The 27,043-nt window shown below is 43.6% G+C and overlaps 1 protein-coding gene across 5 annotated transcripts in view; it reads right to left on the reverse strand.

Moving 5' to 3' along the window:
* LOC129820028 (phosphatase and actin regulator 4A-like) overlaps positions 1–27,043 on the reverse strand; it is a 68,411-nt gene that overhangs the window by 15,845 nt on the left and 25,523 nt on the right. For 2 of the 5 annotated variants that reach the window (XM_055876825.1, XM_055876829.1), the window contains 4 exons: positions 25,742–25,777; positions 2,277–2,447; positions 1,960–2,040; positions 89–1,645 (listed from right to left, as the gene is read on the reverse strand). In XM_055876825.1, the coding sequence (XP_055732800.1) occupies positions 89–1,645; positions 1,960–2,040; positions 2,277–2,447; positions 25,742–25,777 (1,845 nt within the window). Of the gene's footprint in view, positions 1–88; positions 1,646–1,959; positions 2,041–2,276; positions 2,448–17,993; positions 18,626–25,732; positions 25,778–27,043 lie in introns of those variants that run through there. The other 3 variants (XM_055876827.1, XM_055876830.1, XM_055876826.1) reach the window with 2 other exon arrangements.

A 27,043-nucleotide genomic window follows, 5' to 3' on the forward strand; every position in this document is an offset into this window, starting at 1 on the left:
TAAGAATTGTTAAACTTCAACAACTTCAGAGCAACCTTCAGACATACAAGCGAAAGCATTGAATTTTAAGCCACAGGCTGTTTCTTACCTGCTCGTCCGCGGGTCTCCCCTCCTTTGGTCTCCTCAGATGGCATGTACCTGGGCAGGGTGCTCCCGCGGTAAGCCTCAGAGGCAGGGCGGACCCTGCTACGGAGGTCCTCTGAGGTCTTCTGGAGACTCTGCCTTAGCTCCATCTCAGAGTGAAGTCTGACCACAGGACGACACACTTCTATAGGTCTCAAGAGGGTCTCTGGTTTAGCAGCCCTAGGAGGACTCCTCTTCCTATCCCTCTCCTCCCCCCTTTCGTCTGGCTTTTCACGAACGATTATCTTGTACCGGTCATCTTTTCTTTCCCGGTCATCTCTCCTGTCGTCTCTTTTCTCACGATCTCTTCTCTCTTTTCCCTCTCTTCTGTCATCTTTTTCTCCTCTCCTCTCCTCCTTCTCCCCCTCTTCTCTCTTCTCTCGATCATCTCTGTCCCTCCTTTCCCTCTCCTCTCTACAGTCTCTCTTTTCCCTGTTGTCGCTCTCTTCCCTCTCCCACCGATCCTTTCTTTCCCTCTCTTCCCTCTCCCACCGATCCTTTCTTTCCCTCTCCTCCCTCTCATCACGAGGACCTCTCCTCTCCTCCTTCCCATCTCTCCTCTCCTCCTTCCCATCTCTCCTCTCCTCCTTCCCATCTCTCCTCTCCTCCTTCCCATCTCTCCTCTCCTCCTTCCCATCTCTCCTCTCCTCCTTCCCATCTCTCCTCTCCTCCTTCCCATCTCTCCTCTCCTCCTTCCCATCTCTCCTCTCCTCCTTCCCATCTCTCCTCTCCTCCTTCCCATCTCTCCTCTCCTCCTTCCCATCTCTCCTCTCCTCCTTCCCATCTCTCCTCTCCTCTCTCTTGTCCTCTTTCCCATCTCTCCTCTCCTCTCTCTTGTCCTCTTTCCCATCTCTCCTCTCCTCGCTCTTGTCCTCTTTCCCGTCTCTCCTCTCCTCTCTCTTGTCCTCTTTCCCGTCTCTCCTCTCCTCTCTCTTGTCCTCTTTCCCGTCTCTCCTCTCCTCTCTCTTGACCTCTTTCCCGTCTCTCCTCTCCTCTCTCTTGTCCTCTTTCCCGTCTCTCCTCTCCTCTCTCTTGTCCTCTTTCCCGTCTCTCCTCTCCTCTCTCTTGTCCTCTTTCCCGTCTCTCCTCTCCTCTCTCTTGTCCTCTTTCCCGTCTCTCCTCTCCTCTCTTTTGTCCTCTTTATCCTCTTTCCGTTGCCTCCCCTCCTCCGGAGCAGGTCCTCTCAGTAGTGACCCTCCTCTCCTCTCTGACATGTCAGACGGCAGTCTACTCCGTCTCTCCAGATCTATGACCGATAGCCTGGCGTGTGAGTCTACGTCCAGTGGGGCTCGGTTGGAGCGCGAGGCGTCAGAGGGCACCCGGCTCCTGCTCCGGGGGTCGTCTGAAGGGACGCTGCCCCGCTGTGCGTCCTCTCCCTGGGGTAGCCAGGTGGGGTTAAGCCCTGGGCCTGCCTCCCCCCGGGACACCTTGATCCCTGACTCTGAGACCCGGTCAACATCCATAGGTACTGGCTGGCCATTCTTCACCACCAGACCTTTGGAATGGTTCACATCGTTGCCCTCTGTCACACAGAAATACATTCTGATAAGGAATTTGAGGTCAGCAAAGATATTCTCTACATCTCAGCATTCTCTAAAAGTGTTACCCTACTATTAGTTTTGTTTCCCGTTGATAAATTATAGGCTACTAGTATCTATGTAGGTCTTTGTCTACTCCACTATGATCAGGGCCGGTATCCACAAAGCATCTATGAGTAGGGAGTGCTGATCTAGGATCTGTCCATTTAATCTTTTTTTAAATTATGATCAAAAGGCCTGATCCTAGACCAGCACTCCTACTGACAGGCTTTGTGGACACGGGCGCTAGTCTGCATACCATTCTCTGGGAGTTCTTTCAGCACTCCTCTGTCGATCAGCTCCTGACGAGGTCTCCTTACTGAGATCTTCCTCTCCAACACTGAAAGTAAACAAATATGTTTAATTTCCACGTAACAGAGGTGGCTTGATGGGTAACCTTGTCTGAGACGATGAAGACCTGAGCTCTCTTAAAAGGTAACGTCTAGGCTTTAGCTCATCGGGTTAGCACAGTCTTGTTCAGAATCAGTAAGATATAAGAAAATGTTCAACTTCAACACGTCCTTACAATGATGTACAATCCATCCATCAATTTGACTACTTCTAAAGGGGATGTACCTATTGAGGTTTCCAGAAACGTCTCACTGCTCTTCTTCTTCCTCCACTTCCAGGGCTTGAACATATTCCCGAAGCTGGAGAACTTGCCCTTGCGTTTGGAGGGAGGGGTTCCACCTGATGAGTTCCCCCCCTCACTCCCTGTCGTACTCTGCTGCAAGTCCACCTCATCATCTGGAGAGGGAGAGGTGAGTGGCATGACACTTATAACAAGACAGAAAATGAAGGCAAGGGGGAAAGAAAATGATAAAATAGGCCTACTGAATGTGCTGCCCTATTGGTTAAAAAGGGAAACATTTCCTCTATAGGCTAGGCCCTAACTAACTCTACAGTATGTCTCCAACAGTAATGTTACTGAATTTGGTATTTTATTAGGATCCCCATTAGCTATTGCGAAAGCATCAGCTACTCTTCCCGGGGTCCACACAAAACATGACATTCATAGACAAGAACAGATCAAAGACAGAACTACATCAATTTAAAAAAGGAACACGTACCCTACATATCAATAAATACACAAACTAACTTGGCCAAACAGGGGAGAGGCGTTGTGCTGTGAGGGGTTGCTTTATCTCTTTTCTTTCAACCAGATTTGCTGTTTATTTGAGCAAAATGAGATGGAAGGGAGTTCCATGTGATAACGGCTCTATATAATACTGTATGGTTTCTTGAAATTATTTCTGGATTTGGGGACTGTGAAAAGACCCCTGGTGGCATGTCTGGTGGGGTAAGCGTGTGTGTCAGAGCTGTGTGTAAGTTGACTATGCAAAGAATTTGGAATTTAACACATTAATATTTCTTATTAAAAAAAAATGATGCAGTCAGTCTCTCCTCAACTATTAGCCAAGAGAGACTGGCATGCATAGTATTTATATCAGCCCTCTGATTACAATGAAGAGCAAAACGTGCCGCTCTGTTCTGGGCCAGCTGCAGCTTAACTAGGTCTCTCCTTGCAGCACTCGACAGGAGAAAACTAGAACCTGTAGGACTATGAACTAGGCTTGAGCTAGTTGGTTCTACATTCCAGCGCCATCTTAGAGTACAGAGTGTCTGTGTCTTACTAGACCACAGTACAGACTGAGCCAGGCTTAAAGCTGAAGGCTGGTCTGAATTCCACTCTTATTGGCTGTTGAGTTGTACCAGCTGGCAGAAATTCTTATGTAGGTAAGTTGATAAGAGCAGCAGCCAAATACGTATTAACACAAGAGTTCAACATCGAACTGAGTGGGACGGTTTCAAAACTGTTTCAATACAAACATAAGCCCATCACAGTCAATGGTAAACACATAATTACCACAGAAACTGCATTTAAAACAAAACACGTTCGAGAGGACAGGGTAGGTTACTCTCCCAGAAACAATGACTCATAACTGCTTTCCAGCTGATAACATCACCTGCTGCTGCAAATCATGTAACAGATCCCGGAAGACTGGGTGTGAAATATCCACCCATTCTTAGGTGATGAGTCGTCCTTGCACACACTCGTTGCACAAGAGAACGATGTTTAGGACACACAGCAGGCTGATGGTTGACTGACAATCAAATGCACTACCTAAGGAACCAGCCAAGAAGCTTTGAATAGCATGAGGTTCCTACACAACCAGTTCACATTGAGTTCTATATAAAAACGGCAGACATCTGTTGCAGTCATCTGTCTTATATTGCTGAGGTCACACCAATCCATTTTATGGGTCACACTTTAGGGCATAGCCAATTTGCAACTTCATCCTCCTTCCATCTCTCCCTCATCCCCCTCTATTCTGACTCATACCAGACACCTTTCATCCCTCATTCGCATGCCAGGGTAAGTGGAAAGCAACAGATCAAATTCACTCAATTGGCAATTTGACAGATTCAAAAAGAGCTAGAGGGAGAGAGAATGCATATCGTGCCCTCAGGTAAAAGCACAATGTTGTCCTCGCTCAGCAGTTTTGAAAGACTAAATAGTAGGAATAGATAAAATAATGCTAAAAGCAGGATAGAGGTGCAATTCACTGCGGGCAAGGGTGTCTGCTACACAAACTAATAATATTATAAAAGACTAGTAGAGAAAGATGGCAAATAGAGAGGTTGGGAGACAAGACATAGCAAGTCAAGAGATACATTCCAAGATGGCGTAGCAGTTGGACGTGTGTGTTTGTCTTTGTCTTATCCTGTGTAAATAGATGTTTTTTTCCATATATATCTTAATCTCACTTTCTATCTACAAACTAAATATACTTTCCTGCAACCCACCTCACCCAATGTGGTACAGATCTGCTATTTTTATTCCTTATAACTGGAACCTCCATTAGGAGCTAGCCAGCTAACTAGCTACAAGTCTTTGTTAGCCACGGCTAGCAGTCTTCACCTTTAGCTTGGTCACCAGCCAGCCTTAGCTCGGACAACACCTGCCAGTCTGCACAGCGAGATATCAACCCAGAGCATATGGGATTGCTTCTCTCTAACACATCACCGGATTCCTGCCGCTCTGGATCATTACACAAGATCATCGCAGCTAGCTAGTTGCAAACGATTGGCTACTGTTAGCTAACGCCTCTGTCTTGATGTAAGCACCAGTTAGCCTTGAGCTAGCCTCGAGCTAAGCCCATATACCAGCTAATTATAGGGCTACAATACATATTTTGCCAATTGGCCTGGACCCTTTGTCGACACGGAGCCCTGCCGATCCATCACCACTAGACCGCCGACGTGATCGCCCGATGTGGTCTCAACAGGCTATTCTGTTATGATGTCGCCCTCAGAACCATCTGCTAGCCCCGGCCCTCTAGCTTTTGGGAACGCTGTGTCCCCTGCTCGCCTAGCGTAGTAGTGACTACTGAACGGCACCCTGACTCACCTACTGCTGCTCTTTTGACCCTATGATCACTTGGCTACACAGCTGGTGCCCCCTGGACAGTTTCAATACCTCGGTACCTCATTTTGTTTACCTGCCGGCCTCAGCCTCGAACTCAGGTCCTGTATGTACCTAACTGACCCGCTGTGCCCATTCATCGCCATTTACACGTTGTTGTCTTAGCTCTCCTGATCAACACCTGTGATTTCTTTATGCCTCTCTCTGTCAATATGCCTTGTCTACTGCTGTCTTGGCTAGTTCTTATTTTTTTAGTTCACTGTAGAGCTGATGAAGGAATTTGTTTCCTATATGTTCATTAACCAATTTAATTATAATAAAGCAAACAATTTGTCCGTTTCTAAGAATTTGTAAGATCCTTATTTGCATAAACCAGCCACCAAATTAATCAATAGCATTTATTCTCGAGAGAGCTCTGACCAAAAAACCATGTACATTAGGTTATATATTACACAGTGTCATAGCTTTCTAAATGTCCCTCTTATCCAATCAAGGGCAAAGCTGATCAAAAGTCCATTCCAACACACTTACACACATACCTTACACACAATATCTGGATTATCTCCTGAAATCTCTCCACAGTTTATTACCACTTCACTTCTTATGGCTGCAGGGGCAGTATTGAGTAGCTTGGATGAAAGGTGCACAGAGGTGCCCATATTAAATGGCCTGCTCCTTAGTCCCAGTTGCTAATATATGCATATTATTATTCACATTGGATAGAAAACACAAAAAATTCTAAATCTGTTTGAATTATGTCTGTGAGTATAACAGAACTCATATGGCAGGCAAAAACCTGAGAAGTTCAACTTCCTGTTTGAATTGTTTCTGAGGTGTCAGATTTTCAACCATGCTCTCAATTGAAATGACAGTGAGATATAGATGAGTTTTCACTTCCTACGGCTTCCACTAGATGTCAACAGTCAACAGAACTTTGATGACTAATGTGAAGGGGGGCCGAAGGAGACAGGAATGAGTAATCACTTCCACGGGCTGATCACGCATTCACCATGCGCCTTCACATGAGTAGGACGTCCGTTCCATCGCTCTTCTGAAGTCAATTTAATTTTCCGGTTGGAACGTTATTCAAGATGTATGTTAACAACATTCTAAAGATTGATTCAGTACATCGTTTGACATGTTTCTTCTGACTGTTACGGAACTTTTGGACATTTCGTCACGTTATAGTGGAGGCGCTTTCTGACTTTGGAATTGTTTACCAAAGGCGCTAACCAAAGTAGCTAATTGGACATAAATAACGGACATGATCGAACAAATGAAGCATTTATTGTGGACCTGGGATTCCTAGGACTGCATTCTGATGAAGTTCAAAGGTAAGGAAACATTTATCATGTATTTTCTGGTTTCTGTTGAGTCCAACATGGCGGCTAATTTGGCTATTGTTCTGAGCTCTGTCTCAGATTATTGCATGATTTGCTTTTCCCGTAAAGTTTTTTTGAAATCTGACATAGCGGTTGCATTAAGGAGAGGTATATCTATAGTTCCATGTTTATAACTTGTATTATAATCTACATTTATGATGAGTATTTCTTGTGAAACGATGTGGCTATGCACTATCACTGGATGTTTTTGGAACTAGTGAATCTAACGTGCCAACGTAAACTCAGATTTTTTGTTATAAATATGAACTTTATCAAACAAAACATGCATGTATTGTGTAACATGAAGTCCTTTGAGTGTCATCTGATGAAGATAATCAAAGGTTAGTGATTAATTGTATCTATTTCTGCTTTTTCTGACTGCTATCTTTCGCTGGAAAAATGGCTGTGCTTATTGTGGTTTGATGGTGACCTAACATAATCGTTTGTAGTGCTTTCGCTGAAAAGCATATTTGAAATCGGACACTTGTGGGATTAACAACAAGAATACCTTTAAAATGATATAAGACACATGTATGTTTAAGGAATTTTAATTATGAGAATTCTGTTTTTTGAATTTGGCACCCTGCACTTTATCTGGCTGCTGTCATATCGATCCCGGTAGCGGGATGCAGCCATAAGAAGTTAACTGACAGTTCCAGTCCCCCCCAGATACGGAAAAACCTAGAGGGGCTTGAGCTGTCTTCCCTTATCTGGGTTATAGTTATAGCTTAGTCGGTTCAAACATAGGTTAATGATCCACTTAGTTTCCTTTAGGCACACACAGACATTCCTTTCCCCCCCCCCTACATGCTACATAACCTCTAATCCTAATGATTAAGTTTCTGGGTAGAATTATTTAATAATTTATCTTAAACCTTGATAAAATATCTTAAGAGCCCTCAGTCCCGCTCAACATGCATTAGATAGCTCTTTTGTCCCATCGCACACACATGTGGAGAACTCACCTGTCTTAACTGGTGACTCCAGAGACAAAATCTCTCTTATCGTCACTCAACGCCTAGGTATACCTCCACTGTACTCACATCCTACCAAACCCTTGTCTGTACATTATGCCCTGAATCTATTCCACCACGCCCAGAAATCTGCTCCTTTTATTCACTGCTCCCAACGCACTAGACAACCTGTTTTTATAGCCTTCAGCCATACCCTTATCCTACTCCTACTCTGTTCCTCAAGGTGATGTAGAGGTTAACCCAGGCACTGCAGCCCCCAGTTCCACTCCTATTCCCCAGGCGCTCTCATTTGTGGACTTCTGTAACAGTAAAAGCCTTGGTTTCATGCATGTTTACATAAGAAGCCTCCTCCCTGAGTTTGTTTTATTCACTGCTTTAGCACACTCCGCCAACCCTGATGTCCTAGCCATGTATGAATCCTGGATTAGGAAGGCCACCAAAAATGTCCATCCCAACTATAACATTTTCCGCCAAGATAGAACTGCCAAAGGGGGTGGAGTTGCAATCTACCGCAGAGATAGTCTGCAGAGTTCTGTCATACTATCCAGGTCTGTGCCAAAACAGTTCAAGCTACTACTTTTAAAAATCCACCTTTCCAGAAATAAGTTTCTCACTGTTGCCGCTTGATATAGACCCCCCTCAGCCCCCAGCTGTGACCTGGACACCATATGTGAATTAATTTCCCCCCATTTATCTTCAGAGTTTGTACTGTTAGGTGACCTAAACTGGGATATGCTTAACACCCGGCCGTCCTACAATCTAAGCTAGATCGCCTCAATCTCACACAAATTATCAAGGAACCTACCAGGTACAACCCTAAATCCGTAAACACGGGATATCATAGATATCATCCGTACCAACCTGCTCTCTAAATACACCTCTGCTGTCTTCAACCAGGATCTCAGCGATCAATGCCTCATTGCCTGTGTCCGTAATGGGTCCGAGGTCAAACGACCCCCCTCCCCCATCACTGTCAAACGCTTCCTAACATACTTCAGCGAGCAGGCCTTTCTAATCGACCTCGCCCTGGAAGGACATTGACCTCATTCCGTCAGTAGAGGATGCCTGGTTATTCTTTAAAAGTGCTTTCCTCACCATCTTAAATAAGCATGCCCCACTCAAAAATGTTGAATTAAGAATAGATATAGCCCTTGGTTCACTCCAGACTTGACTGCCCTTGCCCAGCACAAAAACATCCTGTGGCGTACTGCATTGAATAGCCCCCGCAATATCCAACTGTTCAGGGAAGTTTGGAACCAATATACACAGGCAGTTTGAAAAAGCATGCCTTTACTTTCCTAACAGAAATTTGCATCCTGTAGCACAAACTCAAAAAGTTCTGGGACTCTGTAAAGTCCATGGAGAATAAGAGCACCTCCTCCCAGATGCCCACTGCACTGAGGCTAGGAAACACTGTCACCACCGATAAATCTACGATAATCGAGAATTTCAATAAGCATTTTTCTACAGCTGGCCATGCTTTCCACCTGTCTACCCTGGCCAACAGCTCTGCACCCCCCCCCCCACAGCAACTTCCCAATCCCCCCCCACTTCTCCTTCACCCAAATAGTGGATGTTCTGAAAGAGCTGCAAAATCTGGACCCCTACAAATCAGCCGGGCTAGACAATCTGGACCCTCTAAAATTATCCGCCGCAATTGTTGCAACCCCTATTACTAGCCTGTTCAACCTCTTTCATATAGTCTGAGATACCTAAAGATTGGAAAGCTGCCACGGTCTTCCCCCTCTTCAAAAAGGGAAGACATTCTAGACCCAAACTGTTACAGACCTATATCTATCCTACCCTGCCTTTCTAAAGTCTTCGAAAGCCAAGTGAACAAACAGATCACCGACCATTTCAAATCCCACCGTAGCTTCTCCGCTATGCTATCTGGTTTCCGAGCTGGTCATGGGTGCACCTCAGCCATGCTCAAGGTCCTAAACAATATCATAACAGCCACCGAAAAAAGACAGTACTGTGCAGCCATCTTCATCGACCTGGCCAAGGCTTTCAACTCGGTCAATCATCGCAATCTTATTGGCAGACTCAACAGCCTTGGTTCCTCAAATTACTGCCTCGCCTGGTTCAACAACTACTTCTCAGAGTGGTGCACCTGCGTAATGATCATGCTGTTTAATCAGCTTCTTGATAGGCCACACCACAGGTGGATGGATTATCTTGGCAAAGGAGAAACACTCTAACAGGGATGTAAACAAATTGGTGGACAAAATGTGAGAGAAATAAGCTTTTCGTGCATATGAAAAATGTATTTTATTTCAGCTCATGAAACATGCGACCAACACTTTACATGTTGCATTGATATTTTTGTTGAGTGTACTTTTGCGAACAGGCTTGCGCACAGTGGATGTAGTTTACAATCAAAGTTACCTGCTGCAGTATATCTGAGTTATGTGCTCAGCTCTTTTGCCACCAGTTGCTCTCAGTGGCAAATGCCTGCCCGCCGTAGATGAAGACCCATCTGTGCAAAAGCCCACCATTCGATCCCATATGGAATCTGTTTTTCGTCAATATAGCCATGCAGCACACTTAACATCTCCTGTGCAGTTTCATGCTCGGGAATCATGAGACAGAGAATATGTCCTCGTGAATATTATCCCCCAACACGTATAGCAAACAAAATGCAATGCATGGGCTAGAGGTCGACCGATTATGATTTTTCAACACCAATACCGATTATAGGAGGACCAAAAAAAGCCGATACCGATTAATATATGACAAATACAACAATACTGAATGAAAAATGAACATCTATTTTAACTTAATATAATACATAAAATCAATTAAGCCTCAATTAAATAATGAAACATGTTCAATTTGGTTTAAATAATGCAAAAACACAGTGTTGAAGAAAGTAAAAGTGCAATATGTGCCATGTTTAACAGCTAACGTTAAGTTCCTTGCTCAGAACATGAACATATGCACGCTGGTGGTTCCTTTAGACATGAGTATTCAATATTCCCAGTTAGAAGTTTTAAGTTGTAGTTATTATAGGAATAATAGGACCATTTCTCTCTATACCATTTGTGTTTCATATACCTTTGACTATTGGATGTTCTAATAGGTACTTTAGTATTGCCAGCCTAATCTCGGGAGTTGATAGGCTTGAAGTCATAAACAGCGCTGTGCTTCAAGCATTGCTGAGAACTGCTGGCAAACGCAGTAAAGTGCTGTTTGAATGAATGCTTACGAGCCTGCTGCTGCCTACCACCGCTCAGTCAGACTGCTCTATCAAATCATATACTTAATTATAATATAATAAACACAAAATACGAGCCTTAGGTCATTAATATGGTCAAATACGGAAATTATCATTTCGAAAACAAAACGTTTATTCTTTCAGTGAAATACGGAACCGTTCCGTATATTATCAAACGGGTGGCGTCCATAAGTCTAAATATTCCTGTTACATTGCACAACCTTCAATGTTATAAGTATGTAAAATTCTGGCAAATTAATTACGGTCTTTGTTAGGAATGAATGGCCTTAACAGTTCGCAATGAGCCAGGTGGCCCAAACTGCTGCATATACCCTGCCTCTGCTTGCACTGAATGCAAGAGAAGTGACACAATTTCCTTAGTTAATATTGCCTGCTAACATTAAATTATTTTAACTACATATGCAGGTTTAAAAAAAGATATACTTGTGTATTGATTTTAAGAAAGGCATTGATGTTTATGGTTAGTGACATTGCAACGATTGTGCTTTTTTCACGAATGCACTTGTTAAATCATCACCCGTTTGGCGAAGTTGAAAGAGGCTGCGATTCGATGATCAATTAAGACACCACATTGATTATATGCAATGTGGAACAAGCTAGTTAACTTAGTAATATCAACCATGTGTAGTAAACTAGTGATTATGTGAAGATTGATAGTTAAGATAAGTTTAATGCTAGCTAGCAACTTACCTTGGCTCCTTGCAGCCACATGGTCATTTTGATGCTGCACTCACGTAACAGGTGGTCAGCCTGCCACGCAGTCTCCTCAATCGATTAAATCGGTTGACCTCTAGCATGGGAATCTCGGCATTCACAGCTAACGCCCATTTGAAGAGCATAAGCTGGGGAGTTTGAGTCGTTCAGGCAGAGTTTCCTCTTGACTGCTAGCAATACCATAAATTCATAATTTAACAGTGATATCTGACAACGGTATTGATGTGAGTTTCTGTGCCTCTGCCTCCCCACACTGTTTTCACCATATCAATTACGGCCAGGAATATGAAAGACTCTGCAATAGTGTGTGGTTTCATAGTGTAGTGGGCCTAGACATTCACTGTGGGAATGACTCAAGTGCGGCCTTTTCCCATGATCTAAGCACTCTCTGGTTGAATTTTATATTTTCATATAGATTTAAGGTTAACCACATTACAATGATTGAGATACAAAAACCATAAGATAATTAATATATATACACACATATATATATACACACACACACACACACACACACACACACACATATATATATATATATATATATATATATATATATATATATATATATATATATATATATATATATATATACATATATACACATATATATATACATATATATACACATATACACATATATATACACATATATATACACATATACATACACATATATATACACATATATATACACATATATATACACATATATATACACATATATATACACATATATATACACATATATACACATATATATACACATATATATACACATATATACACATATATATACACATATATATACACATATATATACACATATATATACACATACACACACATACATATATACACACATACACACACACACACACTCAAAAGTTTGGGCACACCTACTCATTCCGGGGTTTTTAATTTTACTATTTTTGTCAACACTCAGAGAAATGCAGTTCCCTGCAGTACGTCTTCTTAAGGTTAGTCTAGGGTAAATGTATCAGCAGCAGGGCTCAGAACATATTTCATTTGGGTACAGACAGTTCCATACTTTATCATGGTCACCAGAACTGGCCATGCCAACTAAAACACCAGCAATCGCCATGCCAAGTCACCATAACTATTAGATTAGCTACACTGTATTCTACATGAAATAATTTGGGATTAAGTCTAATCCTTAGTTTACTTTGCTGTGAATGATACACCTCATTCAAATGAGTGCTCCTTTTTATGTCCCTTTAATCTCAGAACAATGTTGTCAGGTGCAGGTATTTCTATGAGAAGTCTTCGTCGGTTCAGTTCTATGAGTCTTGTGTGATCCCCGGTTGACCGCAGAGAGGTCTTAACCTGAACTGTTTGGCAATGCAGCGATGCAGGGGATAGGGAGTGGTGGTGGGTAGCGAATCTTCCCTCAGTCAAACACACTGGCCTCACAGCTGCTCCTCACACTATATCCTGGACAGATAGACTAAACAGGTGCTGGGAGGGGAGGAATAGGGGGTTGTCTGTCTCTGGATGTGTGTGGCGAGGCGACCACGTTACAATAAAACTCGACAACGTGAGAAGAGAAGGCAGGTATCCGAGTACAGTAGAGATGGAGAATAAAGGTGACGCCACAGAGTCAGACAACCCTGAGACCGATAGTCCGCTACACAGAGACCGATAGGCCCCCCGCTACACCTATCAGCACACACACTTCTTGTTTGAACAGATATCTGTGACAATATTGTCAAGGTGAATGCACCCATTGTTTCCCGGCTTTAAAATCCACCTGCTGCAATTACTGTGTTAACATGACAAGCCGAGAGAAGCAGTGAGAGCTGCTAGAGTAGCCTAATTCTTGGTTTGCTCTTGCGCAACCAGCAGTAATACTGAAGGGTCCATACGGTAAATGACCCATACCAATGCCATGACACGAGTTAACAGCTTCTGACACCTACATGGAGTAACATAGCCATAAAGTTGGAATGACATTCTATTCCTAGGAGCGTAGCACTGTGGTGGTATACCATGCGCACATGCAGTGGACGTATGCACAGGAGAGTACTGTACTTAAGAAATACATACACTACCATTCAAAAGTTTCATTCATTAAATAGTACCCGCAAAACAGTCTCAACTTCAACAGTGAAGAGGTGACTCCGGGATGCTGGCCTTCTAGGCAGAGTTCCTCTGTCCAGTGTCTGTTCAATTGCCCATCTTAATCTAGTATTTTTATTGGCCAGTCTGAGAAATTGCTTTTTCTTTGCAACTCTGCCTAGAAGGCCAACATCCCGGAGTCGCCTCTTTACTGTTGACGTTGAGACTGGTGTTTTGCGGGTACTATTTAATGAAGCTGCCAGTTGAAGACTTGAGGCCTCTTTCTCAAACTAGACACTAATTGCACAACTCGTGCACTACTCTTTCTATTTTGGTTAGAGCCAGTTTGCGCTGTTCTGTGAAGGGAGTAGTACACAGCGTTGTATGAGATCTTCAGTTTCTTGGCAATTTCTCGCATGGAATAGCCTTCATTTATCAGAACAAGAATAGACTGACGAATTTCAGAAGAAAGTTGAGCCTGTAATCGAACCCACAAATGCTGATGCTCCAGATACTCTAAAGAATGACAGTTCTATTGCTTCTTTTAATCAGGACAAAAGTTTTCAGCTGTGCTAACATAATTGCAGAAGGGTTTTCTAAAAATCAATTAACCTTTTAAATTATAAACTTGGATTAGCTAACACAACGTGGCATTGGAACACAGGAGTGATGGTTGCTGATAAATGGGCCTCTGTATGCCTATGTAGATATTCCATTAAAAATCAGCCGTTTCCAGCTACAATAGTCATTTACAACATTGACAATGTCTACAGTGTATTTATGATCAATTTGATATTATTTTAAATGGACAAAAAAAGTGCATTTCTTTCAAAAACAAGGACATTTCTAAGTGACCCCAAACTTTTGAACGGTAGTGTATATATGTATGTACTGCACTGTATGAGTCACCATGTGTTACAAGTTTATTGTATGCAATAACTTCATGACATAACATTACCAACTCAGTTTAAAGTATGCAATACCTGCTAGGCCTACACTACATTAACATGCCCCAATGGGCTCCAATATAAAAACCCACATGTATTTTGTTATTTAACTAGGCAAGTCAGTTAAGACCAAATTCATATTTACAATGACGGCCTGCCCCGGCCAAGCGCTAACCCGGACGACGCTGGGCCAATTGTGCGCCGCTCCTTGGCACTCCCAATCATGGCGCCACTCAGGAGCACAAATCTGTACACATTGTACAGATAAAATAGCTAAACCAAGGCATACAATTTCTTTACCTTTTTAAAGAGTTCGAAGTGCACAACAAAACAATGCCAAACTATCACACTAGGGCCATATAAAATATTATATCACGGTATTTAAAAAATGACAGTATTTTTTGTTTTTTATAATAAAAGTTGTACATTTCCTTTATGGGTAATGAGTGACCCTATGCCTATGGGCACAACGTCGCCTATGGGCACAAACCCACCATCGCTGGACCAGACAGGACTGTCAAAAAGTGCTCTTCACTGACGAGTCGCAGTTTTGTCTCACCAGGGGTGATGGTCGGATTCGTGTTTATCGACAAAGGAATGAGTGTTACACCTAGGCCTGTACTCTGGAGCAGGGTCGATTTGGATGTGGAGGATCCGTCATGGTCTGGGGCGATGAGTCAAAGCATCATCGGACTGAGCTTGCTGTCATTGCAGGCAATCTCAATGCTGTGCGTTACAGGGAAGACATCCTTCTCCCTCATGTGGTACCCTTCCTGCAGGCTCATCCTGCCATGACACTCCAGCATGACAATGCCACCAGCCATACTGCTCGTTCTGTGTGATTTCCTGCAAGTCAGGAATGTCAGTGTTCTGCCATGGCCAGCGAAGAGACCAGATCTCAATCCCATTGAGCACGTCTGGGACCTGTTGGATCAGAGGGTGAGGACTAGGGCTAATCCCCCCAGAAATGTCTGGGAACTTGCAGGTGCCTTGGTGGAAGAGTGGGGTATCATCTCACAGCAAGAACTGGCAAATCTGGTGCAGTGCATGAGGAGGAGATGCAGCTGGTGGCCACACCAGATACTGACTTACTTTTGATTTTGACCCCCCTTTGTTCAGGGACACATTATTCAATTTCTGTTAGTCACATGTCTGTGGAACTTGTTAAGTTTACGTCTCAGTTGTTGAATCTTGTTTTGTTCATACAAATATTTACACGTTAACTTTCCTGAAAATAAACGCAGTTGACAGTGAGAGGATGTTCAATTTTTTTCAAAGTTTATATTGTCATATCAACCAGCCCTAATGCAGACTGAACACAAGTGTCTCGTGGTTCAGGAACATCAAATGCGCTCCTTAAGTGACAAGGGGCGTGGCTAGGTCTGTGTGGAAAGTGGCACGGAGAGAAAGATCAGAGAGAGATGACTCAAGTAGCAAAGTAAACTATATACATTGACATTACACCTGGCGTATCACATGTAACAAACCAAACATTCAAATACCGGCATAGAAGGTAAAGTAAAAACCCAACCCGGTCCCTGCATCAATACCGGTATATCCTAAAATACAGTATACTGCCCAGCCCTACGTGACACAGCAAACACTGACTGGACAGACCATGTCATGCGGTTCACATTTTTACTAAGCAAATAAACCTATGGGGGGCTAAATGAGTTGGATTAGAAACTCACAATACAAGCACAATAAACTTGAGCACAAGAAGAAGCAGGATAATAAGGAGATGACTTTATTGTCCACAGAAAATAGCATGCTGCTTCATCCCAACGATTCCAAGACAATCTCGGATGAGCCACCAACCCACCATAAGTCTGCACGGTACAGAGAACCAGACAATTGAGCCGAAATCCAACTGTAATGTGTTCTGCCCTTTCAGTCACAGCAGCAAAAACAGGTTTCTGTGTTTGTCTCTGTGTATTAGAGGAACAATGGTGGCTTTAGGCTAGGCAAACTGTACAACACCATAAGAAGAGATGGAATTCTGACACACACTCACGATGGCAGCTGGTGCCTTGTACTCCCAGCTCCACTGTTTTTAATAAAATATCCCATGTTCCATCATAAAAAAAAGGGGTGAGGGAGAGATAGTGAGGGAAAAAGAGGAGTTTAGACAGCCGAGTGGTCGGTGTGGTTTAGACAGCCGAGTGGTCGGTGTGGTTTAGACAGCCGAGTGGTCGGTGTGGTTTAGACAGCCGAGTGGTCGGTGTGGTTTAGACAGCCGAGTGGTCGGTGTGGTTTAGACAGCCGAGTGGTCGGTGTGGTTTAGACAGCCGAGTGGTCGGTGTGGTTTAGACAGCCGAGTGGTCGGTGTGGTTTAGACAGCCGAGTGGTCGGTGTGGTTTAGACAGCCGAGTGGTCGGTGTGGTTTAGACAGCCGAGTGGTCGGTGTGGTTTAGACAGCCGAGTGGTCGGTGTAGTTTAGACAGCCGAGTGGTCGGTGTAGTTTAGACAGCCGAGTGGTCGGTGTAGTTTAGACAGCCGAGTGGTCGGTGTAGTTTAGACAGCCGAGTGGTCGGTGTAGTTTAGACAGCCGAGTGGTCGGTGTAGTTTAGACAGCCGAGTGGTCGGTGTAGTTTAGACAGCCGAGTGGTCGGTGTAGTTTAGACAGCCGAGTGGTCGGTGTAGTTTAGACAGCCGAGTGGTCGGTGTAGTTTAGACAGCCGAGTGGTCGGTGTAGTTTAGACAGCCGAGTGGTCGGTGTAGTTTAGACAGCCGAGTGGTCGGTGTAGTTTAGACAGCCGAGTGGTCGGTGTAGTTTAGACAGCCGAGTGGTCGGTGTAGTTTAGACAGCCGAGTGGTCGGTGTAGTTTAGACAGCCGAGTGGTCGGTGTAGTTTAGACAGCCGAGTGGTCGGTGTAGTTTAGACAGCCGAGTGGTCGGTGTAGTTTAGACAGCCGAGTGGTCGGTGTAGTTTAGACAGCCGAGTGGTCGGTGTAGTTTAGACAGCCGAGTGGTCGGTGTAGTTTAGACAGCCGAGTGGTCGGTGTAGTTTAGACAGCCGAGTGGTCGGTGTAGTTTAGACAGCCGAGTGGTCGGTGTAGTTTAGACAGCCGAGTGGTCGGTGTAGTTTAGACAGCCGAGTGGTCGGTGTAGTTTAGACAGCCGAGTGGTCGGTGAGGTTTGTGTATTACACAATCACCACATTCCAGCATCCATTCCCTCACACCGGTATGTGCCTGCACTTCTCTGCCTCCATTCTTTCTCTGTTTCCAACACAAAAACACCTGCACCACATTTCCTCCATTTCCACCTACCCTCTCGGTTCCATGTTAACACAAACACTTCTCTACAAAACATTCAACAAAAAAACTCCTCTTCCAAAGACACCAATACAAAAGCAGGTCCTTAGGTCCTGTTAGGTCCTCTGTTCTCCCATGCCAACACAAACAAATAGCACTATCCTGAGTAGGCTACTTCACAGACAAACTCCTCTTCCAAAAACAAATACAAAGTCAAATTCAAAAGCTCATGTCCTCAGGTTCTGTACATGCTCCTGTCCTGTCCTTAGACTCACCGGTGTTGTGTTGAGCAGGTTGCTGTTGGTGTTGCTGGGACACTGTCTCAGCGTTGCTTGCACTCTGTCCCATGTTACCCCACGCCCCTGTCCCACCAGCCCCTACCTCTCCTGGGGTCCACGGCAGGGAGGAGGGATACAGCCACACTGAGGAAAAATAGATCCCCAGCTACGATCCTCGCCAACAAACCCAAACGCCTTAACACTCCTGTAACCCAAGACACTCCTACTTCCTCGGCTCACATCGTCCTCTACCTCTTTCTCTCTTTCTTTCTAGTCCTGCCCTGCCCTTCCGTTGATTTCTCTGTGTGTTTTGGTATTGCTCTCTCTCTCTCACACACACTCACTCTGTTTGAAGCTAGCCCCTCCTCCCTTCCTTCCTGTCTGTCTAGCTGACTTCATAAATAAAGTATGCCAGTTATAAGGCAGCAGCATACCAGCAGACTCAGATGCCGGTCATTCCTCACTGCAGATCTTTCAGGGGCAAAGTTTACAGGAGGCGAGAGAGTGAGCTTGGTAGTGGTGGTGGGTAGGAGAGGAGTGGAGGGTAGGCCCAGAGTGTAGTCAAGCCCAGAGAGGTTTGAGTCAGAGTGGGCCCCCTCCAGCAGAGCAGAGAGAGCAGCCCCCAGGCACAACGGCAATGGGAGGGCTCTCTGCTCGCTGGATAACAGACCTGGGGTCAAATTTTATTCAACACTTTTTCAGATACTTTATCTGGGCTTGATTGAGGTTGCCTAGCACAATGGGACCAATATAAGATGTGCAAGAGTGCAAACTCCGCCCATCTGGTAGTCCAGGCAGACTAGAGCAAAAGCTAACACTATTTGAGAGAATTCAAATAGTATTTGAACCCGTGTCTGCTGAGGAGAGAAGAGGTTGGTAACGTGAGAAGTGGTGGAAGGTGAGATGGGTCTAGGTGGAGGGTTGAGCTTCGCACCAGGAAAAGAGGAAGTGATGTCACTAAGGTGTCGTGTTACTCTCCCGGAGTCAACCACATAGCCTATAATGTGAAGTACACCACACATGAGTGAAGGGAGGACAGAAGCATGTGCTGTTGTGCAGAAGGACAGCTGAATGGTAGAGTTGTTGCTGACTGACTTAATCAAAACACTTTTCTTATTTTATGGATAGTTTGAAAAAGCCCAACTGTTGAAGAAGAGAAGACACTAGCATAACAACTCACCTAAGATGCCCCAACGTCAACATAATGCCAAAATCAACACCGGCACAATATCGCAGGGCACGCTGAGTTCTACAGAACACCTGAGCACACATTTCCTGTAGGTGTTCCTGCTTTCTATCGGTCTTTCTTTCACAGTGGGAATATTGGGGGAAGTGAACTGACAAAGGGAGCAGGACATTTCAGTGAGTGTTTAACGTGATCAGTCAGAAGTCCCTGTTGAACAGCAGTGTTCCTTCAGCCCTGCTGTACTGAACTGCGGTAGCAGTGAGTGGTGTGGTTACATGTAGCCACTCTGTTTAGGCTGAGGGTGTGAGAGGAGAAATAGCTACTGGAAGGAGAGATAAGGTGGGTTCGAGGGAGGGAGGTAAGGAAGGGGTGGGAAAGGAAGGCATGTCTTTCCTCCAGCCAATCAGACCGAGCGGGCTGTGCACTAGACTAAGGACGCAACCCCTTCAAGTCTACAAGAAGATACAACCCAGAGTCCACAAAGACATTCCATTTACTGAGAATCTTATCAGGAGAAGATTTGACAATTGCCAGCCCAGTCAGCATTGCCTGGTTGACCGTGAGGCCAATTTGTGAATAGCTAGGCCTATAGCCTAACAAACTATTGCTGATCTTAAAATCACTCCTGTTCCATGTAGTGGACAAGAAAGCGTGCGAAGCTGTATAAATGCCTACACTCAAATTCAGTCTGTGGCAATACATGAAACAGTAGATACCAGCTTACCTAAAAATGTGATAAAATGCTATGAAATATAGGAACCCTGCTGGATGAGAGATTTCGCAAATAGCAACATGCACAAAGTCCATCTCAAACTATGACTGCAGAGCACTAGCCTACAATATTGACAGTATTGTAGGCTAATAGAAGGCAAACAAACTAAACCAGGAAATGTGGCTCATTAAAAGACACCTAAAAACTCACGTACAGTTGAAGTCGGAAGTTTACATACATTTAGGTTGGAGTCATTAAAACTCGTTTTTAAACCACTCCACAAATGTCTTGTTAACAAACTATAGTTTTGGCAAGTCGGTAATTTTTTCAACAACTGTTTACAGACAGATTATTTCAGTGTATCACAATTCCAGTGGGTCAGAAGTTTATATACATTAAGTTGACTGTGCCTTTAACTTCACTAGGGTAGGGGGCAGCATTCGGAATTTTGGATGAAAAGCGTGCCCAAATTAAACTGCCTGCTACTCCGGCCCAGAAGCTAGGATATGCAAATAATTAGTCTATTTGGATAGAAAACTCTAAAGTTTCCAAAACAGTTAAAATAATGTCTGTGAGTATAACAGAACTGATATGGCAGGCGAAAACCTGAGGAAAATCCAACCAGGAAGTACTATTATTTTGAAAGGCTGTTTTTCCATTGAAAGCCTATCCACCATACAAAGACTTAGGACCCAGTTCACAATATCTATGGCTCCCTCTACATGTGGCCAGTCTTTAGGAATTGTTTCAGGCTTTAACTTTGAAAGATTAGGGAGATACAGCACTTTCAATGAGAGGACAGTGGAAATTTCCAGCTATGAGTCCTGCGGGTGATCGGGAAAACGCCTTTCTTGTTTCTCCTTTTCTATTGACGAAGCTTTTGTCCGGTTGAAATATTATTTATGACAAAAACAACCTGAGAATTTATTTTAAACATTGTTTGACATGTTTCTACGAACTTTTATTCGTAGAAATAATATATATTTTTTAACTTTTCATCTGGACTTGTGCATTCGGATTACTGGACTAAACGCGAGAACAAAAATTTGGTTTTTGGTAATAAGAGGAACAAAATGAACATTTGTCTAACATGGAGACCTGGGAGTGGCACCAGATGAAGATAATCAAAGGTAAGTGATTCATTTTAATGCTATGTCTGACTTGTGTCACCTTTCCTTGGTTGGAAAATGGCTGTATGGTTTTCTGTGACTAGGCGCTGACCTTACATAATCGTTTGGTGTGCTTTTGCCGTAAAGCCTATTTGAAATCGGACACTGTGGTTGGATTTACAAGACGTTTATCTTTAAAATGATGTATAATACTTGTATGTTTGAGGAATTTTAATGATGGGATTTCTGTTGTTTTGAATTTGGTGGCCTGCAATTTAACTGGCTGTTGTCGAGGTGTCCCACATACATATTGAGAGGTTAAACAGCTTGGGAAATTCCAGAAAATGATGTCATGGCTTTAGAAGCTTCTGATAGGCTAATTGACATCATTTGAGTCAATTGGAGGTGTACCTGTGGATGTATTTGAAGGCCTACCTTCAAACTCAGTGCCTCTTTGCTTGACATCAGGGGGAAATCAAAAGAAATCAGCCAAGACCTCAGAAAAAAAAATTGTAGACCTCCACAACTCTGGTTCATCCTTGGGAGCAATTTCCAAATGCCTGAAGGTACCACGTTCATCTGTACAAACAATAGTACGCAAGTATAAACACCATGGGACCACGCAGCCGTCATAGTTGAACGTACTTAGGTGCGAAAAGTGCAAATCAATCCCAGAACAACAGCAAAGGACCTTGTGAAGATGCTGGAGGAAACAGGTACAAAAGTATCTATATCCACAGGAAAACAAGTCCTATATCGACATAACCTGAAAGGCCGATCAGCAAGGAAGAAGCCACTGCTCCAAAACCGCCATAAAAAAGCCATACTACAGTTTGCAACTGCACACGGGGACAAAGATCATACTTTTTGGAGAAATGTGCTCTGGTCTGATGAAACAACAATAGAACTGTTTGGCCATAATGACCATCGTTATTCATGAGGATGGAAAATGTGGATATATTGAAGCAACATCAAGACATCAGTCAGGAAGTTAAAGCTTGATCCCAAATGGGTCTTCCCAATGGACAATGACCCCAACAATACCTCCAAAGTTGTGGCAAAATGGCTTAAGGACAACAAAGTCAAGGTTTTGGAGTGGCCATGACAAAGCCCTGACCTCAATCCCATAGAAAATTTGTGGGCAGAACTCAAAAAGCTTGTGCGAGCAAGGAGGCCTAGAAACCTGACTCAGTTACACCAGCTCTGTCAGGAGGAAATGGGACAAAATTCACCCAGCTTATTGTGGGAAGCTTGTGGAAGGCTACCCAAAACATTTGACCCAGGTTAAACAATTTAAAGGCAATGCTACCAAATACTAATTGAGTGCATGTGAACTTCTGACCCACTGGGAATGTGAAAGAAATAAAAGCTGGAATAAATCACTCTACTACTGTGACATTTCACATTCTTAAAATGAAATGGTGATCCTAACTGACCTAAGAAAAACTGAGTTTAAATGTATTTTAGCTAAGGTGCATGTAAACTTCCGACTTCAACTGTAGCCTGAGTGGAACTATGTGAATAAACCTATTCAAGCTCAATATAATATTCACTCAATTGCTCGTTTATTAGGTACACAACCCTGTTCACTAAAATTATTTGCACCTACAGACAGTGAGTCACCACGGCCACCGTGGCTTGCTATATAAAGCAGGCAGACAGGCATTGAGGCATTCAGTTACTGTTTGATTGAACGTTAGAATGGGCAAAACAAGTGACCTAAGCAACTTTGAGCATGGTATGATCGTTGGTGCCAGGCGCGCCAGTTCCAGTATCTCAGAAATGACCAGCCCCCTGGGCTTTCCAAGCACGCCAATGTCTAGGGTTTACTGAGAATGGTGCAACAAACAAAAAACATCCAGTCAGCGGCAGTCCTGTGGGCGCAAACAGTTTTTTGATGAGGTCGAAAGAGAATGGCAAGAATCGTACAAGCTAACAGGTGGGCCACAAAAAGGCAAATAACGGCGCAATACAACAGTGGTGTGCAGAACGGCATCTCGGAACGCACTACTCATCGATCCTTGTCACGGTCGGGCTATTGCAGCAGACGACCACACCGGGTTCCACTCCTATCAGCTCAAAACAATAAGCTGCTCCAGTGGGCACGCAATAAATCAACATTAGACAACTGATGAGTGGAAAAACATTGCCTGGTCTGATGAATCCCAGTTCCTGTTGCGTCATGCTGATGGTAGAGTCAGGATTTGGCACACATTAGGTCCCTTGATACCAATCGAGTAATGTTTCTATTCCCTGAATACTTCAGGCTGTTCTGCAGGAAAATGGGGGGTCCCACCTGAAACTAGATGGGTGTACTTAATAAACTGGCTACTGAGTGTATATGAGTAATAATAATGGCCATTGAGCAAAAAGACTTAGTCATGTGTGCATCCTTTTTAATTTATTTTACGTATGGGTGGTCACGCTACCCTGGCGTTTCAAGTGACATGCTCTACCAACTGAGATACAAAGGTCCACCATAACCAATGAATGATCTACAGACTAGTTGGCTGTGGGACTGTGCAGTTTGTTGACACATTCCTAAACCGTTCAGTTACAGGTGTCACAATTCTTGGAACGATAGTTCAAACCTGTCAATGTTTCAAACAGTGCTGTTTTGAATACAGAGTGTAACCTATAAATGTAGCCAACTGTTTACTGCTCTGAATGAAGTAGTCAGTGTGTGAATGTATACAGTGAATGACATTGACTTAAAAATAAAAAAAAGATTGAGTGTGTGCTTGAGTGTGCGTCTTTTCAAATCTGACACTACTCGATTCAAAAACCTATTTGACTCTGTTGAGCCACAGTGCAGAACACAATAGCTCCCTCTAGAGGTGGAACCAGGTAAATACAAGAAACTGAGCCCTCAAGAGGAAATGACAGGTAGGAATGTTAGGAATGTGAGGCTATAAATCAGCTTTTGATAAAACGTCCTAATCTGGCCCACTACACTGGGAACCATAGCTGGCTGTCAGCTGGTCTTTACCTTGATCCATACCGGTCTTATTGACTATTATCAAAGGAATCAGAATCTGTGATAACGAAAACACTTATTTGTTTGGGCTGAATAAAAATAGGCTAGTGCATGACTCAACACAATAAAAATTCCATAATAATGATGAATCATCAAGTCACACACACAATACAGGAGTCAAGGGCAAGAGATTATTCTTATTATTTACATGACTATACAAATAGATTGAATTACTGCCACTGACTATGTCACTCCAGTCACCGCCAAAACCACCACCATTGATATAAAAGGCCCCATCAGAGCCCTGTACAGCTCTGGGCACTATGATGGGGAAGGAATCAGTCCGGTTTAAACATCTCAGTTAAAAACCGTTTAAGAGACCAGGAGGAAATCAAATCAGTGAGGTGTATTTATACTGAGCTGGTTCACTAGGCCAGCCAGGGTCAGAAAGCCAGCCAGGGTCAGAGTTGAGTAGATCTGGCCTTCTATTCTGTCCTAGCTGGTGACTGTGTGTCTGTTCCTCTAAGCCTAATAGAGTGGCAGGTAGCCTAGTGGTTAGAGCGTTGGGCTAGTAACCCAAAAGTCGCTGGTTCGAATACCCGAGCTGACAAGGTGGAAATCCGTCGACATGCCCTTGAACAAGTCACTTAAGCCCAATTTGCTCCAGGGGCGCCGTAGTGCTTTGGCTGACCCTGTAAAACAACACATTTCACTGCAACTGTAAATCAACACATTTCATTGCATTGTGATAACATATTTATTTGTTTTTGTGTATTGGTCAACCAGGACACTGCCCTGACCTGTCCAGAACTGCACCAGACCAGCCCCCACGTCTTTCACTGCCTTGCTTAGGAAAACCAGGGGAGGCCACACATACAGCACCTATCAAAATATCTCAGCCAGCTTAAAGTACAAACAAACACACCACTCCCCAATTCAGTTATCAAGTTTAGTCTTTTAGACTCTGCTTCATAAAACTGCCTCAAACAACTTTGACATTGTTCACCAGTTTCAAAAACAATTCAACACAAGAACAGAACAGAGAAATCACAAACAGAAAAAGCATTTTACTCACATTGTACAGCCATTGCTAGGCCTTTCAGAGATCAATAAACAGACAATAGAACCAACGATAGAACACAACAGATCGGTCTGCGATAGGTCAGGGAGACAATAACGAGACAGCATCAAGTACAGTCTCCTCTTCCATGGTCTCACATGGAGGTCCTTCCGCAGTTGAAACTAGAGACTACAGCCACGGCCGTGTGGGGCAGGTAAAAACACTGAGCTGCTTCCTAACCTTCACAGGTGTGTCCTTTGCTGGGAGATAGGCCCTGCCAGAGAGCTCCTGTCAACAGAGCCATGCGTCACGCTGCACCCAACCCCTAATGGATAGGACAGGCTAGTATCGCTTACCCAGCACAGCCAACTTCGCACTTTATACTGATAGTGTTGACTCGCCACTTTCGGCTTTCCTGATACCATTCCTGATTGTAATCTCCAAAGCACACCACAGTAGCATGCAACACTTATAACATCTAGCTAGGTTAGAACACTCTTGTGTGTGGGTTATCAGATGTTTTGACTGAGGGAAAAAGCTAAGACCACTACAAACAAAATCTAACTTCCTTAGACAATAAGACCCAAGCCATTCAAACAGTAACAGGCATGCCACACTATTACAGCTAGGCTAAATCCATTTTCATAAATCAGTAGGCTGGGATAGAATTTAGGCCTGAATTGAAATCATACTTTTCTTACCACGATTTTCCATCACAGTCCAAAGGCCAGCAGCTCCTAAGTCAGACAAAAGAGGAAGAAGCAGAGCAAATGAGGAAGTAGAACTACTAGATTAAAATATGCACAGACAAAAAAACGACATAAGCCTAATTAGACATTTGTTTGACCTAGCCACCCTCATCCTGCATGACTGTGTCTCAGTGGAGACTATCAACAGAGGTCCTTATAACTCAGAGAAGAGCGTTTGTGTAAAAAGAGTAATTCACACCACATCAGATCATCTTTCCAGCAGGCAGAGCATTCAGTCTGTAAGAGAGGGAGGAGAGGAGCCACAGAGTAGTAAAGTGGTGCTTACCTCTCATCTCCTTAACAGACACCAGACAGGCCGCAAAGCCAGGAAGACGCAGTTTAGTTACTCTAAAATGAATAACTTTATTCAAAATGGTTTGAGTCTAATATACAGTACCAGTCAAAAGTTTGGACACACCTACTCATTCAAGGGTTTCTGTATTTTTACTATTTTCTACATAGTAAAGTTTCTTCAAAGTAGCCACCCTTTGCCTTGACAGCTAAGCACATTCTTGGCATTCTCTCAACCAGCTTCATGAGGTAGTCACCTGGAGTGCATTTCAATTAACAGGTGTGCTTTGTTAAAAGTTCATTTGTGGAATTTATTTCCTTCTTAATGCGTTTGAGCCAATAAGTTGTGTAGTGACAAGGTATGGGTGGTATACAGAAGGTAGTAGAGGTCGACCGATTAAATCGGGGCCGATTTCAAGTTTTCATAACAATCGGAAATCGGTATTTTTGGGCGCCGATTTGCCGATCTTTTGATTTAATTTTTACACCTTTATTTAACTAGGCAAGTCAGTTAAGAACACATTCTTATTTACAATGACGGCCTAGGATCGTTCTGCCTCGTTCAGGGGATGAACGACAGATTTTTAACCTTGTCAGCTCGGGGGATTCAATCTTGCAAACTTACACTTAACTAGTCCAATGCTCTAACACCTGATTACATTGCACTCCACGAGGAGCCTGCCTGTTAGCGAATGCAGCAAGCTAAGGTAAGTTGCTAGCTAGCATTAAACTTATCTTATAAAAAAAACAATCAATCAATGACCGTCATTGCTCCAATGTGTACTTAACCCTAAACAATGCCTTTCTTAAAATCAATACACAAGTATATTTTTAAACCTGCATATTTAGCTACAAGAAATCCAGGTTAGCAGGCAATATTAACCAGGTGAAATTGTGTCATTTCTCTTGCGTTCATTGCACGCAGAGTCAGGGTATATGCAACAGTTTGGGCCGCCTGGCTCT

Source organism: Salvelinus fontinalis, chromosome 22 (assembly GCF_029448725.1).
Source record: "Salvelinus fontinalis isolate EN_2023a chromosome 22, ASM2944872v1, whole genome shotgun sequence".
Taxonomy (NCBI): Eukaryota; Metazoa; Chordata; class Actinopteri; order Salmoniformes; family Salmonidae; genus Salvelinus; species Salvelinus fontinalis.